This window comes from Trichechus manatus, unplaced genomic scaffold, assembly GCF_000243295.1.
Source record: "Trichechus manatus latirostris isolate Lorelei unplaced genomic scaffold, TriManLat1.0 scaffold00137, whole genome shotgun sequence".
Classification (NCBI taxonomy): domain Eukaryota; kingdom Metazoa; phylum Chordata; class Mammalia; order Sirenia; family Trichechidae; genus Trichechus; species Trichechus manatus.
The window spans coordinates 6,641,577-6,668,210 of NW_004444073.1; the positions used below are offsets into that span (position 1 = coordinate 6,641,577).

Below are 26,634 nucleotides of genomic sequence, written 5' to 3' on the forward strand. Positions count from 1 at the left end.
TTTGGTTTGGTTTTTACATAGTCCCTTTAATTTCTGTTTATCTGGAAATGACCTAATTTCACCATTATATTTGAATGACAGTTTTGCAGGATATATTATTCTTGGCTTGCAATTTTTTTCTTTCAAGGTTTTATATATGTCATCCTATTGCCTTCTTGCCTGCCTGATTTCTGCTGAATAATCTGAGCTTAGTCTTATTGCTTCTCCTCTGTATGTGACTTTTCGTTTTTCTTGAGCTGCTCTCAGGATTCTTTGTTTGTCTTTGGTTTTAGTGAGTGTGATTATGATATGCCTTGGTGATTTTCTTTTGGGGTCTATCCTATATGGGGTTCGCTGAGCTTCTTGGGTGGTCAGCTTTTCATCTTTCCTGATATTGGGGAAGTTTTCTGTCAGCAATTCTTCAGTGATCCTCTCTGTGTTTTCTGTTTTCTCCCTGTTCTGGAACTCAGATCACACGTAGATTTTTGCTTTTGATTGTATCCTACATAATTCTCAGGGTTTCTTAATTTTTCTTTGTTCTTTTTTCTGTTTTTTCCTCAAACAGAGTTTGTATCCAAGTGTTTGTCTTCAATTTTGCTGATCCTATCTTCCATTGTTTCAAACCTGCTCCTCAACCCTTCTATGACACTGTGCATTTCTGAAATCTTGTTGTTTATCTTTTGGATTTCTAACTGTTGTTTTTGTATGGTTTCTAGTTGTGAGTTTATTTTAGCATTTTTTTCCTGTATTATTTTCTTGAATTCTTCCATTTTTTTTGTCTGTATTTTCCATGAATTTGTCTATTTTTCTTCATTTTTGTATGCTTTTTGCTTCAACTCTTGGATAATTCTGAGTATTAGAGATTTGAATTCCCTATCCATTAGGTCTAGTGCCTTTTCTTCTACTGGAAGGTCATTTGGTGTTTTATTTTGGACCCCCACTGGAGGCATCCTGTCCTGTTTTTGTAAGTGTTTTGATATTGTCTGCTGTCTTCGGGGCATTCGGTAGTTATTTTCCTCATTTATTGGTTTGTTTTGTCCTCTTTTTTGTTTTACTTGGTTATGTCTGAGCAGACAGGCTGTGTGTTCTTTGTTGTTTTCTCAACTGTGGGCACGACAATTTTCACCTCCTTCTCCAATGGGCAGGGTCAGTCACTCAGCTGTGGTAAAGCAGGGCAGGTCCAGCTGAAGGGGAGTTGCTGGGACAGGTTGTTTGTGGCACGTATCAGGGCTGACAGTGCAGACCGGGAACCAGTGCAGGGCAGGTTCCAGTAGGCCGTGCCTGTGCTGCTTGGGAGTGTGATGTTCAGCTCATGGTGCAGGTAGGCAGGAAGGAGGGGGGAGATTGTGATGTGTGAAGCTAAGATGGGTATGGGAAAGATGAAAGAGAGGAGAGAGGAACAGGAGCCAAAAACATACTTACAAACAAACAAAAAAGTGCCAAGGGAGCTTGCTATTGTAGTGGAGAGATGAGAGACTGAGAAATGGGGAAAAACAAAACTGAAAAAAAAAAAAAAAAAGAAAAAGGGTAAAAGAAAAAATTAATAAATTGAGATACTGGAAATGAAGAAAGACAAAAAGAGAATAAGAGAGAGAAGAAAACAAAACAAAGAAACAAAAACAAAAAGAAAAAAAAAAAAACAAGAGAAAAGAAATGCCTCCAGGGATGTCCCTGTGTGTCTGTGCAGAGTAAGGGCGTAGCTTCCAAGCCAGGTGGTACTGCCCAGCTAGAAGGGGCTCCCAAGCTGACAGAAGAAAAAGAAAACAAACAAATAAATCAAAACAGAACAAATCAGAGCAAACAAACAAAAAAGCCCCAGGGCTCCCACCAGCATGGCGGCACGCGCTGGAAGAAGTTTCACAGTCAAGCAGTGTTTTGCAGCCTTTCAGGAAGAAGCAAAGATGGCACACAGAGCCAGGTATTTGAGAGAAAGGAAGGGGAGGTGGTGAGAGGTAAGGAAGAAATCTAAAGAAGCGGAAAAAAGCAACACCAGCAGCCAACAAAAGGCACTCAGGGAGCTGGCCAGTGCAGATGGGTGGAATCCAGGTGACACTGGGGTGAAGCTGGTGCTTCCTGGCCAAGAGACTGTAGCCGCAGGAAGCAGAGGAGGCTAAGTGGAGGTGATGAAGGGTGGGGGGTGGGAAAGCATATATTGCTGATTACTGGTTGTTCTGTCTCCTGCTGGAAGCTCTGTGAAACTGCTTTCTTGTACCCCCTATTGGCTGATCTCCGATATGAGTCCAAGATGGTGGATTTGTGCTGTGGTAGCTGATAGTGGACCTCTGCATGTATCTCTCCTTGCTCTCTGTTCTCGGTCAGTTTCTTATTCCATTCAGTGCTTGGCTGGGTTCTTTATCTCTTCATTTGATGCTTAGGGTTTCAGGATTGACATGTGACTCTGTTTGACTTAGTTTTTCTGATCTTTGCTGTGGAGGGACGGTGTCGTCCTTCTGACTATAGCGCCATGTTGCCCAGACGTCCTAAAGACCCCATTTTAGCAAAGCTTTTTTAAAGAAACTAAATGTATGACTCATGACTCTACGTTAGCTCTCCCAAGCTTCTGTCTTTGATTACAGAAATGGAATATGGATGGAATGAAATTAACACAAGGGATGGATCCTTGTCCTTTGATGTATAAGAGGTCAGATTGTTTTCTTAACAATTTCTAAATTTGAAAAAGATCAGGTAGTTTGGTATGACTTCTTTTTTCTTTTTCAATTAAATAAAATGACTCTCACCCTGAGTTTGGTTTCAAAATTAAAAGGTTCACTACATTATTTATTGATTTATTTTTTGTAAATATTTACTGCAATGATCTCCTCCATTTTCAAATATGCAGTCTGGATTTTCCTGAATATAGTCAGCTTGAATACAGTCAACATATAAGAGGAAAGAGAATTCAGGATTTTAGGGATTAAAATCATTCAGGGACTGTGAGGGACCCTTGGCATTATTCTTACAACCATGGCGGTGGGACAAGTGGTAATAAACCAAGAGTTTGTTGGGATGGTATGTCCAAGAAGATTCCTTTGTGATGGAAGTCTTTTTGTCTCAAAGCAACTCAGAACATATATCTGACCACAAGAGCTGGATGAGATAGGCACAGTGATTTTCAAACTTTTCTATAGCAGTGAACTCTTTCCCTTAAGGAAAAATCTCTGCTAAAGCCCAATGTGTCATGCAGATAGAAGCAGGAATACTCTGGTTGATTTTGGCACCAGAACTTCACAGAGCCACAAGGGTAAACCACTGGTGTAGCAAAACAGGAAATCATAGAGTCAACTCAATCACTTAGTAGTTGCCACACCTTAGACCCAAGGCGTGGTATTTTCAATCCCATCATATGCATGAGAAAGCTGGACAATGAATAAGGAAGACCGAAGAAGAATTGATGCCTTTAAATTGTGGTATTGGTGAAGAATATTGAATATACAGTGGACTGCCGAAAGAATGAACACAATGATCGCCCTGACAGGGAACACAACAGAGAGTCCCTGCTGGAGCAGGAGAAAGGTGGGGTGCAGAACTCAAATTCTACTAAAAAGACCAGACTTAATGGTTTGACTGAGACTGGAGGAACCCCAGAAAGCATGGCCCCCAGATTCTCTATCAGCCCGGAACTAAAATAATTTATGAGGCCAACTCTTCAGACAAAGATTGGACTGGACTGGACTGTGAGACATAAAATGATACTTGTGAAGAGTGTGCTTCTTAGCTCAAGTAGATACATGAGACTAAACAGGCAGCTTCTGTCCACAGGTGAGATGAAAAGGTAGAGAGGGTTAGGAGCTGGTTAAATGGACATGGGAGATCAGGGATGGAAAGGGGGAGTGCGCTGTCACAGTATAGGGAGAGCAATTACGCTCACATAACAATGTATGTATAAATTTTTGTGTAAAATACTACCTTGAAATGTAAACTTTCACTTAAACTGCAACAATAAACAAAAACAAAAAGTTAAAAAAAAAAAAAAGAACGAACAAATCTGTCTTGGAAGAAGTGCAAACAGAATGCTCCTTAGACGCAAGGATGGGGAGAGTAGGTCTTACATACTTTGGACATGTTGTCAGGACGTATCAGTCCCTGGAGAAGGAAATCATGCTTGGTAAAGTACAAGGTCAGTGAGAAAAAGGAGGACCCTCGATGAGATGGATTGACTCAGTGGCTGCAATAATGGGATCAAGCATAACAACGATTGCGAGCATGGCACAGGACCAGGCAGTGTTCGTTCTGTAGTACGTAAGGTCCCTATGAGTCAGAACTGACTCGACGGCACCCAACAACAAAAACAACAACACCTTAGACAATTTACAATCTCTTTGAGCTTGTGTGTTTGTAGACTAATTCCTACCTCTCAAGATTATTGCAAAGATAAACAACAACGCAAATAAAGGGCTTAGTCCAGAATATTGCAAATTTCATCTATTCTAGTTATTATCAGTGTCATCCTAATCATCATTAATACTTACCATGTCCTAAGTTTGCTCTGAAGGCCTATGTATGCAGTAACTCTTTCAGCTTACAGATGATGACACTGAGGCTTAGGGAGGGTAAGTAGTTTATTCAAGTCTGCAAAAATAATAAATAGTGGAGTTAGATTTAAGCCCCAAATCCTGGATCTGACTCCAGGGCTTGAGCCTTTAACCCTGGGGCTCACTTGTTTTTCATTAATAATAAAGTGCAGAACTCTGTGTGTGCCTACGTAGGTCAGTCTCTCCATATGTTACATAGCTTCTTCACTGTTCAAATCGGAGAATACTACCCTTTGTGTTGTGAGGCTCCAATGAAGTGAAGTTTGTCACATGCAAAAGATTTTTTTTTTTAAACAAGCAAATGGTGACTTACATGGTCAGTCTATTTTATCCAGTTTGATCATGTGAACTAATAACCACCAAATCATCATTTCCACTTGTTTTGAGTGGAAGCAACTCAAGTCGAAAGCACTTACGAACTTGAAAATGGAATTTTGGTTAGTTTTAAGCTAAGTGTTTGGAGACCAGGGGGTTTCCAAGCCTAATGAATATCTTTGCTCTGGGCCTGCTTTTGAGAGCAAAGATTATAGCATAAGTGGTTGACGTGGGGCATTGTTTGTGTATGACACTGAAATAAAAGGCCAAGCCAGCAAGGCACGCCTGAAGGGCCAGGTGGGAGGCATTTGTTTTACTAGGTAACTGCAGAAAATGCTTTGACATTCTATCCATATCCGCAGTGTTCTAAGTTGAATAAATTGATGTTGAGTGGAACACTATGATTTCTATAAACACTATGATTTCTATAAACACTATGAAAGGTGCGCAATTTTCTGAAATTTATTGATGGGAAAGTTGGCAGAACAGAAGTTAAAAAAAATAACAAACTAAATCAGCTGCTGTCAAGTCAATTCGGACTCCTGGTGACCCCATGTATGTCAGAGTAGAAATATGAGCCACAGAATTTTCAATGGTTGATTTTTTTGGAAGCAGATCACCAGGTTTTTCTTCTTAGGCACCTCTGGGTAGACTCAAACCACCAACCTTTTGGTTAGCAGCAGAGCACTTAATCATTTGCACCACCTATGAAGTCCCGAACAAAAAAAGGGGATGTTATAAGATTACAAGATAACCTGTTGCCATTGAGTTGATCCGACTCATGGCTACCCTATAGGGGACATTATAAGATTAGAATATTTAAGCTACCCAAATACTTGTCTTAGATTCTATCCTTGAGAGACTTGTTTCATATCCTCATGTATTATAAATAATATTCAAATCACTCAGCTTCTGACCTTTTAATATTTACATTGTAAAGAAAAATTGTTTAATCCTAGAATGCTTGGGCTGTATTCTAACAATGAAACACCTAGATACATTTGAAAGGCTATTTACATTTCCATAACTTTTGTAATTGGCTATTTTATACACACATACTCTGCAAGGATTGTTAGAGTTGTTGGAGTTGTTAGTCTTGAGAAAGCAAATAATCCTTACCCTGACCTACTGAATCAAATATGTATCTTTAATTCAGCTTGCCAAATTTGGAGCAGGTTCTTCGAAGGAGCAAGGAAAACAGAGACCAAAGTTCAATGGCAAAGTCAAATGAAGATGAAACATTTGACCTGATGAGCAAGGAAGAAGTAAAAGCTGTAGCAACAGAAGTAAAGCCCACATATCATTTTTTCTTTCTTTCTTCTCCCTATTTTGTCATCAGTGATTGGCACTACTAATCAAATTCTTGAAAGACTTCTTACCTGGAAGAAAAAAAGGGGGGAAAAATACCTTAGAATAAAATACAGAAAAATTTAATTGTAAGATAGTTTCTTCATCTAGAACAATAATTTTCAACTCTAACTGCATGTTAAAATCGCCTGGGGGATCTTAAAATTTTTGTAGTTACCTGGACCCTACCCCTGGTGATTCTTATTTAATTGGTCTGGGTGGGGCCTTATTACAGTATTTTTTAGAACCTTCCTGTCTAAAGTGCAGCCAGGATTGAAAACCACTGAGGACACTAACAGTTAATTCATGGATGACTTGGAAGGGTGGGCTTCTAGGGTTCCCATGTCCATGAGAGTAAGGGCATGAATTATAAAAGATATATTTGGAAGTGGTTTTGGCAATCAGTTTTTTATGGACTGATGGCAGCAAAAGTTCTGGATGGGAGGGGGTAGCTTCTCTGCATCTTGGTTCTTTTGTTGTCTTTGTTGGAGAATTGGGAGAATAAACCAGGATATACCATTGAATGTTGGAGATCTTTAGGGGATTCTATATGCTACCCTTCACCAGAAAGCAAAGGATCTTCCTTTCCTCTTCCATTATATGTTAAGTCATTTGCCTGATTGTCAAAGCCGACAATAAACAAGCTCCCTTTAAAAAAATCCAAACCAGGATCCTAAGACAACCTAAAATGGTGCTTCTCCATAGTCAGATAATTCCCTTAACTACATCCTGAGACCACCAAGCTTATTCCCATCTCATTCATTCATCAAGCATTTGTTAATATTCTCTGTGTGTAAAGTACTTTGCTAACAGAGTACCTTTCAACAGAAGAAAGATGATAACAGCTTAAGTTCTCACTAAGTTCTTGGGAAGTGTACTCTTTCTAGGAGCTAGCATTCACTGAGCACTTACTATGTGATGGCACTAAATTAAACACCATACATGATTTATTGCATTTATTTTGTCCAACATGCAGACCAGAGATAATTATCCTTATCCCTGTTTTACAGAGGAAGAAACTGGGGTAAAGAGAACAAGTGCCCAAGGTCACACATTGTACAGGTGGGAGCCTGCACTTTAACCAAGACTGTCTCACTCTTAACCACAAAGGTAGAGGGTACTTTACAGTCTTTAAGTGCCTTTAAATATAGTGGAGAAGATATTGTCTACACAGATAATGATAATGGAGCCGTAAGGAAGCACAATGACTACCTTGGAGAAATGGTAGTCAAAAGTTTGATCCAGGCAAAGAGCTTAAGAAGGAGTCGGAAGGAAGACAGAAGCAATCTGTGAGGTTTAAATGCAACAGATCGGAGCCAAATTGGGGCTGGAAGCTGAGCCATGATGTAGGATCCGAAAGAGGGACTTGGTAAAGGGAAATGAGGAGTCCCCGGGTGGTACAAACCGCAAACTGTTAAGAGCTCTGCTGCTAAGTGAAAGGTTGGAGGTTCGAGTCTACTCTGAGGAGCCTTGGAAGAAAGACTTGGAGACCTACCTCCCCAAATCAGCCACTGAAAACCCTATGGAACACAGTTCTACTCTGACACCCATGGGGCTGCCATGAGTTGGAATGGAATCGGCAGCAACTGGGGAAAGGAGGCTTTAGGAGATGAGAGGACCCTAATGATTCCAGAGCACAGAGTTTTTCTGGTGTGAGACTGCTCTGGGAAGTATGAACCTGTGATTTCAATCTAATTCTCTGGGATATCCTAAATGTACACCCTGGGAACTCACCCTAGGTCAGGGACTATAACCCACGTGGTGTCTGAGGAGACCCATTTGGCAGAAGCCAGGATAGCTCAGGGAGAAGTAAGCTGGAGGCAGTTGGGAGGCCGCTCAGCTGTGCCATCACAGCTGGTTCTGGAAGGACTTCTGGGAACTACCTTGCGGCAGTGCAATCAGCAATGACTTGTGATAACTGAATCTGAGGGAACTGGGTGAAGGAGAATGAGGTAACAATGTGAATTCTTGGATCTGAATCTACTTGGCAAGGAGAATGACAGTGCTATTAGCAGAAAGAAAATATCAGGAAGATTAACTGATTTGGGGAAAAGAGACTGAGTGAGTGAAAATATCTTGTAGACAGTAGGGAATGCTGGACTGGAATTCTGGAGAGAGCTGGGGGTAAAGATGACTGTGGAGTGAGTGTGGATATTGAAGAAATAGTGTGGAGAGAGAAGAAGAGGAAAGTCCAGGATGGAACGGGAATGTCTACACTCCAAGGACAAACACTGAACAGAGGAAACAGCTCAGAGGTTCAAGGGCAGGAGGGCTCTGCTGAGACAAAGGGTTTCCAAACAGCAAGAAGGATGGAGAATGAAAACAGGCTATGAGAACGGTTCTGGTAGTGTGTAGTTTCAAAAGAAGTAGCTTCCTTCTTTCCTTACTAGGAAGTGACCTCTGCTTGCCCAACTTCTTATACAAATAATAAATATTACTCAAGACTTTACTCTTTCCATGAAGTTTTGCTGATGATTCCATTCTTCCCTCACTCCCCATTTCTTAGCATTCCTGTAGTCCTCAGAGACAGTCAAGTGTGTTTGGCCTTTGTGTACGCCTCCCTGCATTTCCACTATGATGGGAATTCCACCAACCTCCTCAGGTGGATGGAAGCAATTGGATGGCTTCTACTCCTCACCTCAGGGATGACAGCAACAGCCTTCTGACCCAGAGCTCTGCCTGGCTGTAGGCTCCCAACAGCATTTTCCACTGGGCAGCCAGAGTGATTTTCACATGTAAATCAGATCGCATGACCCAAACCCATTGCCATAGAGTCGATTCTGACCCATAGCAACCTGCTAGGACAGAGTAGAACTGCCCCATAGAGTTTCCAAGTAGTGGCTGATGGATTTGAACTGCTGACCTTTTGGTTAGTAGCCAAGCTCTTAACCTGTGCCACCATGGTCTGGATCACATGACAACCCTGCTTAAAACCTGCAACGGCTTTCTATTACACTTGGAAAGATAACCGGGCTCTCAAACTCCTGGCCTGAGCCTACAGTCAGCCGGCGCATCTCTTGGACTTCCTCTCTCTCCACTCTCCCATTACTCACTGCACTCCAGACATTGGCTCTTTCTATGTCTCAGGGCCTTTAAACTTTGCTTTTCCTTTCCATTCCTTCTGCTTAAAATGCTCTTTCCTCAGACTTCCTGTGAGGCTTCCTCTGCTTCGTTATCCAGGTCTTACCCAATTACCTTCCCTTCAGCAAGGCCTTCCCTAACCACCCTGGCTAACATCGTGGGCCTTCCACCTCGTATCACTCTGTACAATACCATCACACTCTCTTCTCCACGACACTTGTCAGCACCTGAAATTATCTTACTTATTTGTTGGTTGTTTTTATTTATTTTCTCTCATCCTTTACCCAACTCTTTATGAGTAGAAAATCTGTCTTGTCCACAGCACTGTCTTCAGCATACAGCAGGTGCTTCATACATCCTTCTGGCTGGCTGGCTGACTCAGGCTTTTGGACATTCTGGTTCTTCTGGGGCCTGAAACCTCTTTCCTCCTCCTGTTGTCCCTTCAATCAGGCTCTCCCTGATACCTTAATCTAAATCAGTCTCCTATCTGTGTTCTCTTTCATAAAGCCCTGTTATTTACTTCAACATGGAGCCTTGGTGGTGCAGTGATTAAGAGCTCGGCTGCTAACCAAAAGATCTGTAGTTTGAATCCACCAGCTGCTCCTTGGAAATCCTATGCGGCAGTTCTACTCTGTCCTATAGGGTCACTATGAGTTGGAATCAACTTGATGGCAAAAGATTTTTGGGTTTTGTCCCTCTCAGGTTTAACCATTGTTATGAGTTGAATTTTGTCTTCCCAAAAGATACACTGAAGTCCTAATCCCCTGTCTTAGATTCCTAGTGCTGCTGAAACAGAAGTACCACAAATGCGTAGCCATAAGAGCAGAAATTAATTTTCTCACAGTTCTGGAGGCTAAAAGTCCGAATCAGGGTCTCAGTCATTTTGATTCCTTTACCTGTAGGTACTCTTGGGTGTTCCTTGGTTCCCTGATGTTCCTTGGTCTGTAGACAACCTTCATATGTCATCTATCTTCCCCCTGTGTGTGCATGTGTCTCTGTGTCTATGCTGCTCTTTATATTACTCAGAAGTGATTAAGTTTAGACTCCAACCTACACCTGTATGACCTCAGCTGATTGATTACATGACATCAGATTGCATTATGGAGGGTAATTACATTAGATTAGATTACATCCATAGGTAAAGGAGTTAGGATTCCAACACATATTTTGGGGGTATACAATTCAATCTATAATACCTCTCTCCCATACCTGTGAATGTGATCTTATTTGAAAAAAGCATCTTTGCAGATGTAATTAGTTAAATTAAGGCGAGTTCATACTGGAGTAGGATGAGTCCTAATCTAATATGACTGGTGTCCTTATCAGACAAGAAGAGACACAGACAGATGTACAGGGAAAAAGGCGTGTAACAATGGAGGCAGACACTGGATTAATGCAGCTACAGGCTAAGAACACTGGGGATTGCTGGGAACCACCAGAAGTTAGGAGAGGGACATGGAACAGATTCTCTGTGGCAGCCCTTGGAAGGAATCAATGTGACCGACATCCTAATTTCAGACTTCTGGACTCCAGAACGGTGAGAGAATAGATTTCTGTTGTTGTAAGCACCCCAGTTTGTAGTACTTTGTTATAGCAGCCCTGGGAAATACCCATAGAGTACAATATTAAAATGAAACAGCTGATAAAAGGTTGACAGATCCTTCTCCTGGGGCAATAAGGGAATTCTGCTGGGTCACATTTAGATTTCTTTGCTATGACTGGAACATGCTCTTACATTTAGCAGGAAGGTCATCAAATCTGCTCTGATCTAGAGGAAGACGTTAGTATCCTTTTCACCACAGGACCCGACTCTGCTGGAGCTGGGGCTGGAGGAGGCATTCTGGTGCTGCTCTCTTGGGCAGGAGGAGTGAAGGCAGCCACATGAGCCACCCCTGAGCTGGGAGCCTGCTGCCCACCACTGGGAGGAAAGGCAGTCCTGGGGGGCCATGGCTGGGTGGATTGGTGCTTTTACACATGACATCTGACCATCTATTCCTTCTGTCCAGTTACACTGATGCAGGTTTGTATGGAGTTCGGATGGTTCTCCTGTGAGCAGCTCGAGCTGCTAAAAGGAAAACAAGAGCAACAACAACAAAAAGTGGACAACACATATTTACACCAAACATTTAACACAACATATCGTATTTGCACCAGACAGCTAACCCAGAATTGCGGGAGCGGTGTTCATGAGATGGGAAATTCCCTGGAGTGGGCTCTGCAAGCTTGCAGCAGATTCTGGCAGTGACTTAGCTTATATTAGCTGAAGAGATCAGCCTCACCATGCCTGTGTTTCTTGTAAGCTGCTGTTGAGTCAGCCCCTGACTCATGGGGACCCCACACACATTGGAACAAAACATTGCCTGATGCTGTGCCATGCCCATGATTGGTTGTGGATTCGGACCACTGTGATCCACAGGGTTGTCTTTGGCTGATTTTAGCAAGTAGATTACCAGATCTTTCTTTCTAGTCTGTCTTAGTCTGGAAGCTCTGCTGAAACCTGTTCAGCATCACAGCAACACACAAACCTCTACTGACAGACAGGTGGTGGCTGTGCTTGAGGTGCGTTGGCTGGGAATCAAACCCAGGGCTCCCACATGGAAGGTGAGAATTCTATCACTGACTACTTGTCTCTTATTTACAGGGCTGGGGAAAGGATTGTCATGGGAGTTAGGTGTCCTGAGTTCTAGACCCAGAACACCGTTAGATACCTGTGTGGCCCTAAGCAAACCAAGTTACTTCTCTGGGGGTCAATTTCTTTATACTTACATGAGAGTGTTGGACTACATTTTCTAAGGTTCCTTCTGGATCTAACACGTTAAGAATTGGTACATAATTCTAGCATCTAAAATGATTGCACACTCAGGTTGCTCATTGAATGTGCCCCTCCTATGGTGGGCAAGATACAGTCATACTCCACACCCCATCGCCTCCTACCGACAGAATCCCCTCTCGGATTTGCCAAGCACGGTTTCCCAACTGAAACTTCAGCTCCTCCACCTGCTGCCGCAGGGCCTCCCGTAGTGTCTGCAGTTGCCTGGCTTCCTCCCTGCAGATGAATAGCAGAAGACAAGCACAAGTAACAATCACCCGCAGATACAGTCTTCCACGGCCCCTCTCATAATGTAGGTCACTCCTTTGAAATTTTTTAAAAACAATGTCAGCTTCTTTATTTGCATCACTTACAGGCATAAGGATATGTCCAGGGCAGGTGATTATTGTTTTTCAAACAATTCAATTGCAGTGTAATTTATGTATCATAAAATTCACCCACAATTCAATGATTTTTTTAATAAATTTACTAAGCATGTAACCATCACCACCATCCAGTTTAGAACATCTCCATTCCCCCAATAAAATCCCCTGTGTCCATTTACAGTTAATCCCTATCCCCACATCACTCCCAGCCCCAGGCAACCACTAATCTACCTCTGGAACAGATATATATATATATTTTATTGTGCTTTAAGTGAAAGTATATAGTGCAAGTGCGTTTCTCACAAAAATTTATACATACGTTGTTATGTGACCCTAGTTGCTCTCCCTATACTGTGACAGCACACTCCTCCTCTCCACCCTGGATTTCCCGTGTCCGTTCAACCAGCTCTTGTCCCTCTCTGCCTTCTCATCTTGCCTCTGGACAGAAGCTGCCCATTTAGTTTCATGTATCTACTTGCACTCTCTTCACGAGTATCATTTTATGGGACAGATATTTTTAATCTATGTACCAATAATGCAGATTTCCAAAATTCTAATAACCTCCTACATTTGCATCTGCATGAGCCCCATTCACATTGCTTACAGCTGCCCTGCTGGTAACCCCCCTCCTCCCACTTGACTGCCCCTCTTCTCACCCCCTCAAATATCCCTGGCCTAAAAGTAAGTGTTGCTATCTAGTGAATGGCTTGCATGGGCTCCCACCAAGGAAAGAAGAACAAGAGTCTGAGAGCAAAGGAAAGCCTGGCAGATGTCTCATTTAGCCCTGCTCCCTGATGCTCATTTGTCCTGACTTGATTACCTTTTCTTGCTCCAGGTGTGTGGGCTGGTACTTACTTTTATGGCTCCCCTTAGATAATTACCTTTCCTCCTCTGACATGTCCCTGGAAAAGAGTGCCTGTTGTCCCATAAGGTGCTGTTCAACTTCTTCTAAATGCTCCCGGAAACTCTGGCACACCGTCTTCATGGTTTCCATCTCATGGACAGTGCACTGAGAACAATTAGAAAGAGCTGAGAGTAACCTTCCTGGAAGGAAGTCCTTTTCGATTCACTACAAAAGCTCTCTGTAGCGGAGCCTGCCTCTCCACTTGGGCTCATCTGTTTGCAAAGATATTGTTATGGATTGAATTGTGTCCCCCCAAAATATGTGTTGGAATCCTAACTCTTCAACGTGTGGACGTAATTCCATTTGGGAATAGAGTCTTCTTTGTTATGTTAGCGAGGCCGTATCAGCGTAGGGTATGTCCTAAATCTAATCACTTTCAAGTTATTGAAAGAGCAGATTAGACACAAAAGTAAGCACAAATGGGGAAGTCAGATGCCGATGGTGGGATCACCAAGGAACCAAGGAATCCTTGGGCTACAGAAGCTCAAAGAGACAAAGAATTTTCCCATACAGCAGCTGCCCTGAGTGAGAGCTTCTAGCCTCCTGAACAGAGAAAATAAATTTCTGTTCTCTAAAGCCACCCACTTGAGGTATTTGTGCTATAGCAGCACTAGGTAACTAAGACAGAAGCCATACTGCAAAGATGCCATGGGGAAGAGAACAGAAAGAGTCCAGCCTCTGGCTTCTTGGGGCCATTAGAGGCAGTACTTGGCTGGGACAGGAGGGTAGCAGTTGTTGGGTCTCCCTTTGGGTGAAAATCATTATGTCCCATCATGGAGACAGACAGGCAGTCTGGTGGACTACATGATGCAGGGATGTGAAGATGAAGCCAGAGGAGGGAGGTCCAGAGTGAGGGCTAGGGCTTAGAAAGTTGAGTCTTGTTTAATCTTTTTTTAAATTTGGTGCTAACTACTGCCTCATTCTGAGTATCAATAACATTGAACACATCTGCTCGGATGGTATGTGTTTGATTAAACAAAATCTGCTTAGAATATTTTTTATTAGTTTTAGCCCTGCTTTTATTAGTTTAAGCCCTGGTGGTTGGAACCTGAAGGATCAGCTCCACCTGGCTGAGGCACCCATCCAGACTCAGACTAGAACAGGCATAGAATGGCCATCTCATCCTCTCCAGGAATTGGAATCTGGAATTTTACTCTATCTCCCCACCTCCAAATCATGCTCCCCCTTGTTCCTGATGTGAATCAGCCTCTAAATCTTACTCTTTCTGAATGAACGTGTTTTTGCCTTAGTCTTCCTTTTTAAGGAGCCCTGGTGGCACAGTGGTTAAGTGCTGGGCTGCTAACTGAAAGGTTGGCAGTTCGAACCCACTAGCCACTCCACAGGAGAAAGATGTGGCAGTCTGCTTCCGTAAAAACTATAGCCTTGGAAACCCTATCGAGCAGTTCTCTTCTGTCCTATAAGGTGGCTATGAGTCGGAATTGACTCAATGGCAAGGGGTTTGTTTTTTTCGTTCCCTATCTAGAAGTTATCTCCATGCTGCTCCCAAATCCAGTTCATTTGCTGGGCACTCTGATGATTTGTTGAATTCTTACCAGCTGTCCCTCTTGTTTTCCACCCCAGGCTGGACCATTCTTTGAATACATCCATGACCCAGAACCACAGTGCCACCACCCAGCTGACTCTGAGTGCTATGAATTTTGTTGGACCCTTACCACTGTCTCTACCAGGCCTGTGGGATGGGAGCCCTCCCAGATCAATGTGGCAGAGGCTGCTGCTAGTTGCCTACTTGCTATTGTTATTAACTATCCTTATTGACAGGACTCTAATACCCTAGGGACAACAATGTATCTAGCTAAAAAAATGACATTTCCCAGGTCCTCTTACAGATAGAATAGCCAATGAAACGGAAATGGAAATGGAAAAGATGGAGTGGGCTTCTCGGAAGCTCTTTAGAGGGAACAGATTTAGCTGGCAAGCCCCTTTTAACTTTTTCTTCTTTCTGCTTCCATGGAGACTAACCTTACAGCCCTGTTTCTCGGCAGCCTAATTTCTACCCTTTTCCCCAAACTGCATGGCCAAGATCCTGGTAGCCTGATGGCTTTTTTTCCTGGAATTGTCATAATCATTTGAAATATTTTCTTAAGAGTAATATTTTTATATTGAAAACTCTCCATTATTTTTCTTTGAGAGTTTGATTTTGATTCTGCCCTCTAATTTTTATACGGAATAACATAATTTGCATAGTAGAACTCTCCAGTTATGTTTTGCATCAATGGGAATGGATTTGAACTAGAGAAGTGTTTGAAACATTACTATTGCTGACATGGGTGCTTGAAAGGCAGCTAGAATTATGGGCGCCTAAAACTGGAAAAGGTCTTGGAGATCATGAAGGGTTTATTTTATAGATAAGTTTTTTTTTGACAGAATGTTAATTAACTTATCCACAGTCAAAAAATGGTAGCCAAATTTCAAACCCAAGTCTCTTGGTTTATTATTATTATTTTTGTCAAGATCTGAGTCACAGCAGGGAATACAGTGCAGCTGGGCACGTGGAAAAGTTATCTGTCCTTAGTAGTGACCTGAGTGAGTGGTTCTAGCAGATTCCTACAAGATAAGCAAGACTGACCAACTGCTTCAAGTTCACGTCAAAGTTTTAGGGTCAGTGAGGCCAGGGGCCATGAGAATATGGTGCTCAGATAGGTTAAACATTCTAAACACTGAATTTTATGCTTAGTCTACTTAGTTTGGAGTGACCCTTTGCGAATGAAAGGTATGGGGGGCTAGACTTGGGGGTAAATGGTGGTGTGTTCATTCCCTGTGAAAGCTTGACGTGGAAGGTTCTGAAAGGCTGCCATCTTCTGGTCGTTCGGAAATACTGAAAAATACATTTTAGCCCTAGATGAAAGTCTTTTCAGAATAAAGGAAATCGTAGGCTAGAAAAAGACAAAAATGTTTTGGACTCTTTCATCCAATGCAATGGCTGGATTAAATTCCAAATACAGTGCAAGCCCTTCTCTATTGACCCATGTCCATTAAAATAAACTTTAACTCACACAGTAATTGCAATACCGCCAAAAACAAAATAAACCATATAAACTTTTGATTTTGAATTGACCCATACTACTTTTAAAAATTTGTATGCTTTTTGTTTTCTTCAAACCTAAATAATAAACACTATAGAAGAATTTTCTAACACCAAAAATCTTATTTCCGATACATTTTATTTTCTTTTTGGAAATATTTTTCAATTAATGAATTAATTACTTTGCTAACTTAGTTTTGCAGTTTGATCTGTACTTCATTTTCCCTTAAACTAAATCACAAACCTAGCCAGAGTCCCTAATTTTCAGAGCAAGTATGTAAGCAAATACGTATATTCTCATTTTATTTGCTACGGAAAATGTTGATTTTATATTGTAGGAGCAGTAAATACTATTACAAAGAAGTGCTCTGTGTGTCAGTGTTTTCATTTGTTTTGTCAGATGCTCTAGGGAATTATGCTTTGTTGATATGAATAAAAAGTTCTTTTGTATAGCTAATTATGTGGGCCCATGGAGTGCTTTCTCTTGTCCAGAAACATTACAGGGTTGTGAAAAGAGGACAAGGCCTCTTCTTGACATTAGGCAGGAAGAATGGGGACAGCTTGGGCCCCACTCAATATCTCTCATCATGCCTGGAACTGGCCCAGGTTTAATCTTTGCTCCCTATGCTAAACAGCGTCCTTCATTGCATTTATGTAGGTTTCTATACATTAAAGGACCCAGGTAGTAACTTGCTTTATCTTTTAAATAGTCACATTCTAATGTTAATATTGAATTTTATATAGATTTAGATATTTTAAAGGTGGGCATATCTTTGCCTGGAGTGTATTGTCCAAGAATTTCTGTCAGCCAAATTTGCATTTGAATCTGGACCTGCCACTTAGTAGTTGGGGGTCATTGGGGAAATTGCCGAAATTCTTGCAGTTCTAGTTTCTTCATTTATAAAAGAGGGAGAACTTGGGACATAGTAATGACTCAATAAAAGTTTATATTCTAGATGAAAGTGAAGATAAAAAAATAACATTAATAAAGTGGTTAGGATAGGCATTCCATAAATATTTGTGGAATTTTAAGAATGGGAGAGTAAACCAACAGGCAGCAAACAGCAGGCGCTCAGTAAATCATCGCTCTTCTCCACTCTCCTGCAGTCCTGCATTACTTGTACCACAGAAAATGCCACAGATACTCTCTATACATGTTGTTTAATGTGTGATAATCTTAGTTTTTGAATCAATGGCTAGTCTTGAAGACCTAGATCGTTTCTCATTTTGAGAATCACTAAGGTGACTGGGGGCTGGACAGACTTATTAAATGCTCATTGATTAATCAAGGGGGGAGGGGTGGGGTCATTTGGTTCTCAGTAACTCCAGTGTCCACCTTCTTTTTAAATAAGCTTGGCAACAGTAGACCAAAAGTCCCTCTACTTAGCAAAACCTCAACAATAAAAATAGTAACAAAAATTGATAATAAGAATAACACCCACACAAGTAACATTGTCTAGAGATTTCTGTGTGCCAGACACTGTTCTGAATGTTTTACAAGCTATATCTCATTTAATCCCAAAACAATCCTGTGTTAGTGCTATGAATAGTTTCCTTAGTTTTATGCAACAGGAACTAGGCCCAGAGAGACTCAATGGCTTGTGTAAAATTATACAGCTAAGTGAATTTAAGACAAAACTTTCAGTTAGATAGAACTGAAGATGAGGTACAGATATGCTAATGTTAATAACCTTGGAGATATGACTTTATTGTTCTATGTCTTAGTTTTCCCATCTGTAAAACGGGAATTAATAATAAAATTTGCCTTCCTTATTTCACAAGGTGATTGGAAGCATTGAGCAGGGAGAAATTTGTGAGACTATATCATAAACAATAAAGCATTCTACAAATTTTACTCATGATTTAAAAGAGAGATGTATGCCCTGGGATCTCACATTTGGAAAGGAAGGTCCAACATTATCCCTGAGATGTTTATTGTCAGTGCACCTGTCTTTCCATCTTTGCAGAGGTAAACACTTACGGAACATAGCTCTCTCACTGTAGTGTCCTGGAGGACTTTCAAAGTCTTCATGAACTCAGCTTCTGGATGATGGTTATGTGAGCCCAGGCAGTGTCTACAGGCTAAGGGTGCAGGACCAGGGCCTGGCCCCTCTGCATGGCAGTGGGAATGATGATGACAGCAGACACAATAGTGGACAGGTGAGCCATGGCAGGTGTCCGCTGAGTAAGTACTAGGGAAGCCTGTGTCTAGAGAGACAGATTTGGTGAGGGGCTGGTGTCCATGTGCCAAGGCCTTGTTACTTGAGGCCGAAAGACAGTGCCAGGTCCTGGGTTCACAAATATAAGTCTGAACGGAAGCATCTCTGGACTGTCTCACTTCTGTCCCCAGCTCTGGTCCTATTGTGGTAATAGGGTCACACATAGTGCATTCTAAAGATGATCCTTTAGAATCTGTCCCCAAGGCCACAGCACTCTGAGCAGCTGACACCAAACTGGAGGACATATGGATTGTCACAGACCTGGAGCTGCCAGTGTTTGAGTCAGCATTTGGAGAAATGTTTCCCATCACAGTTTCTGCCCTAGATGATATTTGACCCAAAGCACTACACCTCGGCTTTGCTTGGGGCGTATCTCCAGCTAGTTCACCTAGGTGGGGAATAGACTCTTCACATGTTTGAATAAGATTGTCTGTATAGGGTATGATATCACTGTGCTTGGCGAAAAGCTGTGGTGGACTTTCTAGTGTCATTACGGTGTTGTTGACATCAGAACAGAGTTTGCTGCTTTCTTCTCCTCTTGTGGCCTCAGAGTCAACATGAAGGAACTTGTCTTGAGCATGTTCATTTTCAGGTGACCTTGGAGACTCACAGTGGTGGGTTTTCGCATACACTTTCACAGCTTCCTCTGGTTTTAGAAACCCGTCTTTCACTTCTGTGATGTGGGACACCATAAACCCCAGAGGGCAATCATACTTGGAAGTGGCTGTACTTTTGACAACGTTACATTCAGAGTTGGGCACTGGTAGGAGCTGCCACAGACGGGTGTCCTTTCCTGGGTGTTCTCCCCCAGTGGCAGTCTTGTCCGGGGCCATATCTGGGATGAACACCTCTGGTGGGCCCTCCATGGCATCAAGCTGAGTCTCTTCCTCCTCCATAGATATTGAGGTCTTTTCTTCCAAGACACTCCAATCTTGGCTTGAAAAAGATGAGCTCACCATGCTCTTGGAATCAGACTCATCTGACTCTTGCTGACTGTCCTGGGATGATGCTAAGCTGTGATTCTGATCCCTGGGCTTTCCACATCCATTCTCACTAGGACTTTGACTGCTTGGCAAAGAAGACATCTGTAAGAGAACCCAGGATAATGGCAAAATGGTCAGGAATGTGGGGCAGACACTAGGTTTCAGAAATGGTTTTCATTTTTGTTTATTTTCTTATAGTTACGATTGACTTAGGAGTTAGGAGATAAGGGTTATAATCTTGAGAATTTCACTGGTTTACTGCTTTGCCTGGGACCTCATCTCTATGAGGCTTGGCTTCCTTGTTTAGAAAAATCAAAAGAAAACAGAAATGAAGGAAATCAAGTTTTCTGACACCTTGTCTAGTGTGACTGCATCATCCCCTGCCTCTTGGGTACATATAGCTTGTACCTTCTAAGTATTGGCTGAGCCTTTCCAATTGTGGAGGGGCACTTTCAAACTTGTATTTCATACCAAGTTAGCAGTGAGTGAGGTCAGTGAGGCAAGTCTGAAGTGGGGAATTTGGGATTAGCAATAAGGGTTTTATTTCAACACTTATAAGCCCAGTTTACCTGGAGGGGCAGTGGTTCTGGTGGCTCCTCCAGGAACCCACTGCTGTCAGACTGACAGCTGTTTGCTCTGTTCATCCCAGCACCTGCAGAAAGAAATCAAGAGACGTTCAGGTTTTAGTAAAGTGAAAAGATACCGCCAACAGGACCAGATCTTCTGTGTGCCTGGTATGCCAGAGATAATAAATGCCCACTGCACAGAAGTATTTAAATGAATGAGGAAATTCCAAGGCCATTTGTTCCTCGATTCTCAGAGTCCGAGTAAAACTGCATCACTGTCTCCTGATACAAGAGTAAAACAAGAAACAAAGGAAGAGGAACTAATCTCTCTCAAAACTAAATAGGAAGAAAATCCAGAAGGAAACAGATTTGCCTTATATGGCATTCTAATAAAAGAATAAAAGATCAACACTTATGTATATATTTTAAAAAAAAACAACCATTGCTGTTGAGTCGATTCTGACTTACAGCGATCCTATAGGACAGAGTAGAATTGCCCCATAGGATCTCCAAGGAGTGGCTGGTGGATTCAAACTGCCGACCTTTTGGTTGGCAGCCAAGCTCTTAACTGTATGTTTATATATATATTTCTTTTCCTTTTTGCTAAAATTTGGGTACCAAAACCAAAAAAATAACCTGTTGCCGTTGAGTCAATTCTGACTCACCGTGATCCTGTAGGACATAGTAGAACTGTCCCATAAGGTTTCCAAGGAGCAGTTGGTGGATTCGAACATGCTGACGTTTTGGTTAGCAGCCAAGCTCTTGACTAGGCCTCCAAATTTTGGGTAAGAACCCTTTATTACTAACTTCAGTTGGACTGTCTTTGTGTGACTACAGGTCCATGTTCTTATCAGTTGTGAGAAGCTGGAATTGGGGAGGGAAAGAATCATATGAATTGTGGGCAGGTAACCACTTTGTAAACATGAACATCTTGAATTTCTAAATCCATTTGTAGCTTCTTATGTAAATATTCTGTTATCATTGTGGGGTAGGGGAAATGGGTGACTACTAGAAGGTCACCTTTCTAAAGATTAAATTACAGGATTTTTTTCCCCTTTACTTTAATGAGAAATACTTCCAGAAACACCATAGTACAGGCTAGAATAGAAATCTTCTGGAAGAGGGAGTTAGGATGCAGTCTCCCTTAGAAGGTAAGGAGCAGAGACAGAAGCCTTGTTTGTCCTTGGAGAAAAGACTAGATGTGTGTCTGAAGACTGCATAGAAAACAGAAAGCTAATTGTTGGGGATATAATACACGGATGAGCAAGAAATAGGGGATTTGACTTTGCTTGAAGAACTAACTGCTGCAGAAGCATTCAGAGAAAAAAGAAAGCAACTCTTTTTAGGTATTGTCATAGATTCAATTGTGTCCCCCCAGAATATCTGTCAACTTGGCTAGTCCATGATTCCCAGTATTGTGTGATTGTCCACCATTTTGTTACTTGATATGATTTTCCTATGTGTTGTAAATCCTACCTCTATGATGTTAATGATGTGGGATTATTGGCAGTTATGTTTAATGAGGCAGGACTCAATCTACAAGATTAGGTTGTGCCTTAAGCCAATCTCTTTTGAGACATAAAAGAGAGAAGCAAGCAGAGAGACATGGGAGACCTCATATCACCAAGAAAGCAGTACTGGGAGCAGAGTGCATCCTTTGGACCTGGGGTTCCTGCACAGAGAAGCTCCTAGACCAGTGGAAGATTGCTGATAAGGACCTTCCTCCAGAGCCAACAGAGAGGCAAAGACTTCCCCTGGAGCTGACTCCCTGAATTCGGACTTCTTGCCTACTAGACTGTGAGAGAATAAATTTCTCTTTGTTAAAGCCATCCACTTGCGGTATTAAGAGCCCTGGTGGCACAGTGATTAAAAGATTGGCTGTTAACCAAAAGGTTGGCAGTTCAAATCCACCAGCTGGTCCTTGGAAACCCTATGGAGCAGTTCTACTCTGTCCTATAGGGTCTCTATGAGTCGAAAACGACTCAACAGCAACAGGGGTTTGTTGTTTTTCTATTATAGCAGCACTAGATACCTAATACAGATATTCTAAGCCCATCCTTCAAAATCAGCTCCCCGAAGGGCAGCAGTCCCTCATCTCACAGTAAGGCTGTCTCCCACCAGAGTCATCACTGCCCATACATCTGAGCAAAGACAGAAAGTGGATACATCAACCCCAGACGTGGTCTACCCAGCCAAAATTCCAACTACCGCAACTTGAGGTCAGAGTAAAGGGAAAGAGTCTTAATTTTGTAGTATTAAAAATTATAAACCCCAAATCTCTCAATTTAGCCTCAAATAAAATTAAATGCTAAAAAATCAGAGGAGACAATAGCTGATTTTTGGTGAAATTGAGAGAATTTTAGCTAAGTTTTGAGGAAAAAAGTCTTAACCTAGCCATTGTTTTTTTGTTACATAGATAAGGAGAAAATATAGAAAACAGTTACTAGTCAGAATCATAAATGAGACTTCTGCTTTTGGCAAGCTGGGATAATAGGGATCAGATTTTTCCTCCCACCTGAAACAAATAAAAAGTTGGAAAAATAAGTGAAAAAATGGTTTTCAAAACAATGGACATCAGGCAACTAAGGACAACAACCCCTGAGAGATAGGAACAAGTCAAGTGAGCCCTATGATTGCCCCAGCTTACTGACTTGAGAGAGCTTAAAGGCCATGATGTAGAAAGAGGTAACTCAAGTGGATACTGGCAGACTCCCTAAGCTGAGGACACAGGGCTGAGAGTCCGGGGAGACTGAGGAAGCAAGAGTTTGCAGGACAGAGTACCAGAGAAAAAAGAACTGCACCAAGAGAACTTTAGAGATCTGAAGAGAGTTCCTCTCATGTATTAGGATGAGTACTGATCAGTATCATGCATGTGAAGAAATTCCAAAGACTGAGGAAAGAATCCCCTGAAAGGATTGGAGGTCACAGTGCCCAGCAGTCACACAGCGCCTGGAATAGTACATGCTTCCACCAGCCAGATTGGAAAATTTCATAATTCACAGGACTTTGGTGGGCGGAGTACTCAGAAGGGTCTTACCTCAAGAGTGGGAAATAATTAAACCTAGAAAGAGCACTGCACTAGTCTCACCTAACAAAGTATAAAAGCCAGACCTGAAAGGATCAAATGGTTTACAAGTAACTCAACTGTGTTCCAGACCTAAACTCAAGAGTATCTATAGGAATACAATAATATCTAGCACACATAAGATAAAATTTAAAATATCTAGCATCCAATAAAAAATAGCAAGCATGCAAAGAAGCAGGAAAATATGATCCATAATGAGGGAAAAAAAAAATCAATCAAAACTGACCTAGGACTGACAAGACATTAAAAACAGTTATTATAACTGTAGTCTATATGTTCAAGAAGCTAAAGGAAAGATTAAGCATGTTAAGTGGAGATATGAAACATTTTTAAAAAGATCCAAATTTAACTTTTCAAGTTGAAAATGACAACGTCTCAGGTAAAATTTATACTGATAAAGAATTAACAGCAGATTAGAGATTACAGAAGAAAATATTAGTGAATTTGAAGTCATAACCATAAAAGTTATCCCAAATGAAACACACAGAAAAAAAAAAAGAAGGAAAATATGAAAAACAGCATCAGTGAACTGTGGAACAACTTCAAGCTGCCTAATATATAGGTAACTGGAATTCCCAAAAGAGGTGGGGCATTTGAAGAAAATTTTTAAATTTGATTAAAGCTATAAACTGCAGATCCAAGAAGTGAAAGAAACCCTGAGCACACGAAACATGAAGAAAACTATACCAATGGACTTCAAATCAAATTGTTCCATACCAATGGTAGAGAGAAAAGTCTTAAAAGCAGCCAGAGGAAAAAAAGACACATTATGTACAGAAGAACAAAGATAAAGATGACAGCAGATTTCTCACTGGAATTAATCTAAGTGAGAAGATAGTGGAGAGATATCTTTAAAATACTGGAAGAAAAAAAAAGTCAATGTGGAACTCTAGACCCCATGAAATTCAACATCTTTCAAAAACAAAAATGAGATAAAGGCTTTTTCAAATGTGCAACAACTGAAAGAATTCATCACCAGCCAATCTGCAGTATAGGTGATGTTAAAGGATGTTCCACAGGCAGAAGGAAAATGATAGCAGATAGAAATGTGGAGTTACACAAAGAAATGAACACTAATAAAAAACAGCCACCACAAGAGTAAATACCAAGGTTTTCAAAATTTTTTAAATCTTTTTAAAGGACAGTTGACTATTTAAACAAAAATAGTAACAATGTAGGATGGGGATTATAACAAAGACCTGGAAGAGTCTATAAACAGGTGTTATTATAAAATTGAATAGTTTGTATAGAAAGAGATGCTTACAAGATTTTCCTTTAACTCTGATGTGTAGTTTTTATAGACCCTTTAATCTGAGTGATAGAACACTTGCTTACGTGTCAGAGCAAATTGTGTATTTTCATTGTATAATTATTATAGAAAGCTTACTTGTGTAAATTACTTGAAGAGGAATGGCTTTGCATTCATTGTCAAAAAGAACATTTCAAGATCTATTCTGAAGTACAATGCTGTCAGCGATAGGATAATATCCATACTCCTACAAGGAAGAGCAGTTAATATGGCTATTATTCAGATTTATGCACCAACCACCAAGGCCAAAGATGAATAAATTGAAGATTTTAACCAACTTCTGTAGTCTGAAATTGATCAAACATGCAATCAGGATGCATTGATAATTGCTGGTGATTGGAATGTGAAAGTTGGAAACAAAGAAGAAGGATTGGTAGTTGGAAAATATGGGCTTGGTGATGGAAACAATGCCAGAGATCGCATGATAGAATTTTGCAAAACCAGCGACTTCTTCATTGCAAATACTTTTTTTCCAACAACATAAACGGTGACCATACATGTGGACCTTGCCAGATGGAATACACATGAATCAAATCGACTACAACTGTGGAAAGAGACAATAGAAAAGCTCAATATCATCAGTCAGAACAAGGCCAGGGGCCGACTGTGGAACAGATCATCAATTGCTCATATGCAAGTTCAAGCTGAAGATGAAGAAAATTAGAACAAGTCCACGAGAGCCGAAGTACAATCTTGAGTATATCCCACCTGAATTTAGAGAACTTCTGAAGAACAGATTTGATGCTTTGAACAGTAATGACTAAAGACAAGATGAGTTGTGGAAGGATATCATACATAAAGAAAGCAAGAGGTCATTAAAAAGACAGGAAAGAAAGAAAAGACCAAAATGGATGCCAGAAGAGACTGAAACTTGCCCTTGAACGTCAAGTAGCTAAAGCAAAAGGAAGAAATGAAGAAAAAGAGCTGAACTGAAAATTTCAAAGGGCAGCTAGAGAAGACAAAGTAAAGTATTATAATCACATGAGCAAAGACCTGGAGATATAAAACCAAAAAGGAAGAACACACTTAGCATTTCTCAAGCTGAAAAAACTGAAGAAAAAATTCAAGCCTCGAGTTGCGATAGTGAAGGATTCTATGGAGAAAATATTAAGTGATGCAGGAAGCATCAAAAGAAGATGGAAGGAATACACAGTCACTATAACAAAAAGAATTGGTCGACTAAAAACCATTTCAGGAGGTAGCACATGATCAGGAACTGACGATACTGAAGGAAGAAGTCCAAACCGCACTGAAGGCATTGGTGAAAAACAAGGCTCCAGGAATTGACGGAATACCAATTGAGATGTTTCAACAAACAGATTGCAGTGTTGAAAGCGCTCACTCGTCTATGCCAAGAAATTTGGAAGACAGCTACCTGGCCAACTGACTGGAAAAGATCCATATTTATGCCTATTCCAGAGAAAGGTGATCCAACCGAATGCAGAAATTATCGAACAACATCATTAATATCACACACAAGTAAAATTTTGCTGAAGATCATTAAAAAGTGAGTTCAGCAGTACATCAACAGGGAACTGCCAGAAATTCAAGCCAGATTCAGACGAGGATGTGGAAACAGGGATATCATTATTGATGTCAGATGGATCCTGGTGGAAAGCAGAGAATACTAGAAAGATGTTTATCTGTGTTTTATTGATTATGCAAAGGCATTTGACTGTGTGGATCATAACAAATTACGGACAACGTTTAAAAAAATGGGAATTCCAGAACACTTAATTGTGCACATGAGAAACCTGTACACAGACCAAGAGGCAGTCATTTGAACAGAACAAGGGGATACTGCATGGTTTCAAGTCAGGAAAGGTGTATGTCAGGGTTGTATCCTTTCACCATACTTATTCAAATCTGTATGCTGAGCAAGTAATCCAAGAAGCTGGACTATATGAACAAGAACGAGGCATCAGGATTGGAGGAAGACTCGTTAACAACCTGAGTTACACAGATGACACAACCTTCCTTGCTGAAACTGAAGAGGACTTGAAGAACTTACTGATGAAAATCAAAGACCACAGCCTTTAGTATGGATTACCTCAACATAAAGAAAACAAAAATCCT

At 41.1% G+C, this 26,634-nt stretch overlaps 1 protein-coding gene across 1 annotated transcript in view; it reads right to left on the reverse strand.

The window, feature by feature from the left end:
• Positions 1–11,006: 11,006 nt before the first annotated feature.
• Positions 11,007–26,634, reverse strand: part of ITPRID1 (ITPR interacting domain containing 1) — a 112,092-nt gene continuing 96,464 nt past the window's right edge. The window contains 6 exon segments of the mRNA XM_004385336.1: positions 11,007–11,195; positions 11,197–11,319; positions 12,189–12,300; positions 13,331–13,458; positions 18,378–19,700; positions 20,168–20,250. Coding sequence (XP_004385393.2) covers positions 11,007–11,195; positions 11,197–11,319; positions 12,189–12,300; positions 13,331–13,458; positions 18,378–19,700; positions 20,168–20,250 — 1,958 coding nt within the window.